This window comes from Ascaphus truei, chromosome 8 (assembly GCF_040206685.1).
Source record: "Ascaphus truei isolate aAscTru1 chromosome 8, aAscTru1.hap1, whole genome shotgun sequence".
In the NCBI taxonomy this organism is placed as follows: Eukaryota; Metazoa; Chordata; class Amphibia; order Anura; family Ascaphidae; genus Ascaphus; species Ascaphus truei.
The window spans coordinates 21123417-21129121 of record NC_134490.1 but is presented as its reverse complement, the minus strand read 5'-3'; the positions used below and the strand labels follow the sequence as shown (position 1 = coordinate 21129121).

General features: G+C 38.2%; 1 protein-coding gene across 2 annotated transcripts in view; it reads right to left on the bottom strand.

Moving 5' to 3' along the window:
• NODAL (nodal growth differentiation factor) overlaps positions 1 to 5505 on the bottom strand; it is a 35268-nt gene extending 29763 nt beyond the window's left edge. For both annotated transcript variants that reach the window (XM_075610756.1, XM_075610755.1), the window contains exon 1: positions 4656 to 5505. In XM_075610756.1, the coding sequence (XP_075466871.1) occupies positions 4656 to 4941 (286 nt within the window). In that variant the 5' untranslated portion in view covers positions 4942 to 5505. The remainder of the gene's footprint in view (positions 1 to 4655) is intronic.
• Between the last annotated feature and the right edge of the window lie 200 nt (positions 5506 to 5705).

Genomic DNA, 5705 nt, shown 5'->3' with positions numbered 1-5705 from the left:
CGGCGCAAGCCCCCTCCATCTCCCGCAGGCTGACAGCCACAGGAATCGGGCAGAAGGTACACTCACTCCGCTGGCGCCAGACCCCGTTCACATTTCCCTGCTCTCCTTCCATTGGTTGCTGAGGCGTCACGTGAGCGGACTCAGCGCGTGAATTTAAAATTTCACTGTCGGCTCTGTTCAAGCGCGCCTCAGCAAGCAACGGAAAGCATGCGCGAGCCCCTACTAAAGCCGCTTTAATTGCGACTGTAGGGGCTCAGTGGCAAGCAGCAGCAAGCGAGAGCAAGCGAGAGCAAGCAAGCAGTAACCATGCCCTGGGCCTTAGACAGAGGGGAGTGAAATACATAGGAAAAGGGAGGGAAATAGAAGGAGCTCGCGAGGTGTGAAATAGGGCTTGCAACACTGCCATTTAAGTTAACATTGCACCCTAAAAAATAATTTCATGTTAGGTGTGCTATGGGTAGGAGGGGGTGGCTGCTCCTTGCATTTGTCCTGCACCCTAAGATTTCTGTTGGCGGCCCTGTTCATTGCATATGTAGCTATTTTTGTCCTGAACAACAATTGCTTTGAAAGTCAGAAGTTGCTTCAAATGTTTATTGAATTAATATTAAAGTAAATCCAGATTTTTCAGACTACATTAATAATCTCTAGATCAAGGGTGGGCAACGCCAGTCCTCAAGGATATCCCTGCTTCAGCACAGGAGGCTCAATCAGTGACTGAGCCACCTGTGCTTACGCAGGGAAATCCAGAAAACCTGACCTGTTGGTAGCTCTTGAGGGCTGGAGTTGGCTACTCCTGTGCTAGAGACTGTGATGCTCAGCCAATCATTGTTTGGTTGATGAATCTCATATACCATTTGTTGAGCCCATATAATTATAATTTTTCTTACCTATTCAAATGTCTTTTTAAAATTGCATTTTAGGATAACTTTAATGTTCTATGATGATGGGCTTATCAACCTCTTTACATACAATTTTAGCAGAATTCTGAGATTCCATACATTATACAAACAGGGGAGGTATATATATATATATATATACTAGAATACTGTACATGAGGTCAATAGAATTGTTAATTTGGATTGGAGTACATTTAGATTTATGGTAAATAAACCACATAACAGGAAATGGATAGGAAGGTTTCTGGACCAGGCAGGTCCCCTGGAAATGACCCAGTTCCTCTATCTTTTCCCATGTACACCTTATTTGTACTTGGGGGGAATTAGCTGGTTTTGCTAATTGGATTTAGACAGTGTCATTTGCACTTTCAGGAGCTGCTGTGCCACTATTCTTTTTTTTTTGCAATTGCAAAGAGTGATCAATACTTTTTAATGGGCTATATATATAGGGATCGTTCTAGTAATCCTTATAGAAGGGGCAGTAAATCCCTTAGCCTCCTCAGGTAATTTGCTGTAATGTTGCAGAGAGAGAGACCTACAAGAGTTGATGAAATACCATCTCAAGTGCATCTTTCTGTAAGGATTTTACATCATCAACACAATTGTCTATATCCATAATATGGAAGAAAAAGGCTACCGATTGAGACATCCATGGAAGAAAAGTCAATAGAAGCCCCAACGTTACATTCTTTCAGAATGTAATCTGCTGTGTCTGAAAAAAACCTGAGCTCGTTTTTAGGAACCAACATGTTTTTAAATGTCAAGATAACAGATTGATCAGATTTGACATAGTGATGAAAGAGACCTATGATGCTGAATAATTTGTATGGAAATCTCAAGCCCCACATCCTTCAGGGATGCTTTTAAAGAACGCCACGTCTAGTTTTCATTCTTTACAGAACATCAATTTATATTGAGTGGCAGGGAAGTAAGCAGTGTGTTTATCCTGTGGATTAAGCATACTGTTTTAATATTTCTTTCTGCTATCTGTGTTGTTCAATCTGCCAATGGAATTGTGAAACTGAAACACTTCTAAGACACTAGAAGTCCCACGCATAAATAATAGAGTAAGTGAAGCTTTTAGAAAGACCTCCTCGGTTGATGGTGATGCTCTATAGATAATCCAATCAGGTCCACACTGAAAAGAGTGTACTTGATGTGGATTGCAATGCTTTGGGATTTCAATAGGGCTGTCTGGCAGAGTCCTCAATCCACTGTCTCTTGGGTTGGAAGAGAATAATAAGGAGGAGCGCTGCTGGGAGGCTCCACATTGAGCTACAGTATGACCCTTTTAAGCAGGACCCCTTCAGACAAGCACAAGGATGTGTATTGAGACTTTTGGAGTTCATAAATTTGTCTGGCTAGGAGCTTTAACAAGTGTAGCATGGGTCACCAGAGACATCAAAGTGAAGGGGGAATAATGCATGACACGTCCTGGCTTAACACAAACCTCTACATGTATAAACCCAGAGCATTTCACCAGCATTGCATTTCAAAAGGACACAGAATGTATAAACTGTGCTGATTAATCTATTCGTGTCATTTCAGGAGGAACCATTAAAAAAATAAATATACATATTAAACTACATAAATAAGTGGTAGGCACTAATGTTTAGTATGTATTCTTATTATCTGAACCAATGGTGTCAATGAACTATCTCTATTTCCAACAAAGCACAGACCTGTTGTATCTGTCATAGTTTGGGGATGAAATGAATTAATTTAGTTACCAGCAGTAACATTTTAAATAACACCACATACTATATAAACACGTTACACAGTAGCTGCAAGTTACTCAGAAATAATGGTGTGAAGTAATGTCACACACACAGTTACTGTCTAGGGAATCAGATGTTATCATGTGTTGAGACCAGCAGATTACATACACTGAACCTCCTCTTTAAAATATAAGACAAGAACAATAGAAACTATTTCTTAGACATTCTAGACATTTGCTCAAACATCTGACACACAGGTATATTTCTAATTTATGACTAATAATGTATTCAAATGTTATCAAGAACACGCCAGAAATATGTGTACATGAAGCTGCAGTTTGGGAAATATAACAACAAACATTTTATTTTAGATATGCAGCATTAAAATTAGATTTAGTAAGAAAATTACTTTTGCCATGCCCATTTGATTGATTACATATAGTATAACCCAGATTCAAACTTACCTAGGATAAATAAACTCTCTTCTAAATAACCTTTAGCAAGTCATTCACTGTATATTATTTAGTCAGCAACATAAAGCTGGTGTAGGAATCATAACAAATACGATGACAATAATTAAGTCAGTATGTTAAAGATCCCATGCTGTAAAAGTGAGATATTGAACACCAGATGTTTCAGTTAAAAGCCAGATATTAGCTTGGGTAGATATGGTGGTGCACATGTCTTTGTTTTGCCCAAAGACAATGTAGCTCTCACATCAGCTGGTCTTATCAGATGCAGACTCCTCTCCAGACTAAGTACAGTACTGCCCCACTCAGTGAAGGAAGCTTACTTTCCATCCAACTATCTATTATTTTGGGAATCATACACAGACTGCACATTATAGGAAGAATCAAGCCAAGTAAAATACCATAAACTAAAATAATGTTATAAGAAATATGCACATATTATATTTCTAAACATGTTGTTTGCACTAAATACTACATGGAATTTATTCTTTTCTAATACGCAGTATTGTGTCATTTTGATTAAAATTGCATTCAAATATTTTGTCTACGTTGGTTGACAAAAACATAAAATATGGTCTGCTCATTGTCTTAAATTGTGCAGCCAAAGTAACAACTAATATAAAATGATAAAGCTATTTAAACTATATATATATATATATATATATATATATATATATATATAATCGGTAGTTTAAATAGCTTTATATATATACTTTGTGTGAAAGCAATCACATAGTATTCAGTGAATCCCATTACGCATTTAATCTTAGGAACAGCATTTTATCTGCATTTTATAATTGGCTGCATACAAAGATATAACGGACCGTTGTTTGGTGAAAAACTGTATGCAATGTATTATTCCATTGTACAGGTGTACACCCACTCTATGGGCTTTTAGTAAAGATGTAGCACCTTGAACTGGGTTACTAATTACAAAAGATTGATAAGTGTAACCACTAAGGCAAATCACGTGCAAAACTAGATCATTTTATTATTCAAACATAATTGGAGAAACTTGAATACATTGCCATGTGCTTGGTGCAGAGGTTACTAGTTATAATAACAGAATACATCCTCCTAAAACAAGATGGAACCTTTTTAGGAGGATGGGCCCTGCATTAGAGGTCTCCCCAGTGGGTAATGACCTCTGTGCACCTGAGTCAGTTATATAGAGCCTGTGAGTGCACCTAACTTCTTTCTTCTAGTTATAATAACATACAGTTACTTGTAAATTAGGGAACAGTAACGCTAATCATTGATTTACATGCCCCAAATAACATTACTACAAATATCTTAGACACATATCCAAAGTATATATGACTTGGTGTCAGATGGTTCAGTCAACATAATTGTGCAGTGTAGTGACCTTTTCACCGTGTCACCTTCAACATATATTACCCAATGACTAGTAAATATTGACTAAAGCTGATAGGGGAGGTACAATTTATCATCAATGAACAGTGATAAACAGATGTTGTTTTCCTTGAGGTCTCTTTATAGAAATGAATTAGCTATGAACAAAGAAATGGCATGGCTGCATACAGCATAACAAGATAAAAAGGCTAGCTTACTTTTAGCTACTAGGCTCCTGATAATATTAGCCTGAGGGCTAGAGGGTGCTCCTGGTCCAGACTCAGTCTCATCCATTGACTCTGTGCGCTGGAACCTTTGGTAGAGGGTCAACATATAGCTGGGCAGTGGTTGAGAAGCCAAACTCTGGAGTTCCTCTTCATCAATCTCATTGACATCTTCTAGTGAGAAGTTGGTCAGATGCCCCAGGTGGCCTTTTACTACAACGCTGGTACCCCTAGATATCAACATGGGTAGGAGAAAAAGATAGCAGAAAGAGACAGGCATTGTGTCTCTGGTGGATCAGACTACTGACAGCAGCCCTTGATCCCAAGCTTATATACCCCTCCTTCCACTAGCTGATGCATATTCACATGCCCCCTGGCCAGTGGGCCAGTGCATTCCCAGTTAAAAGCTGCCTAAGGCTATTTGTGGGCTAGAAAGAGCAACACCTTTCACTAATAGGGTATTTTAATGGGCTGATGCCTGTGAGGATAAATAGGAAGGAGAGGGGAGAAGAGGCGAAGAAATGTGAGTATTAATATCTGCTTAATCATGCAATATATTTAGCATTACAGCATGTTTTCTGACTCTCTATTACTGCACAATAATATACAACATAATATAATTAAAGTAAAAAGAGAGAAGAACGAGGATTCAGCTTGCACAACATACAGATAATTCATATTTCTTGTGGACCATGCATAGTGACAACCTGGACAGTTTTGCATTGATGTCAGATCTAAAATGTCCTACAAAATAGGAAAGCGTTTTTTTTTTATCATGCAAGTAAATCATGGAACACTATCTGCATACTAACTTACAATGGCACAGATACATCAAACAGTGGTACGGAAACATGGAGATGTAATCTCCAAAAATTAGTACGTTTTTGGTCAACTTGCATGCGTTGACCAAAAATGTACTATTTTTTGGAGATAACATCTCCATTTCTCCTTACCGCTGCTTGATGTATCTGGGAAAATGAATCTACACGTCTCTAGAGCCAATAGGGCCACTAAAACAACAACTACATTTGTTGTTGCAATTTT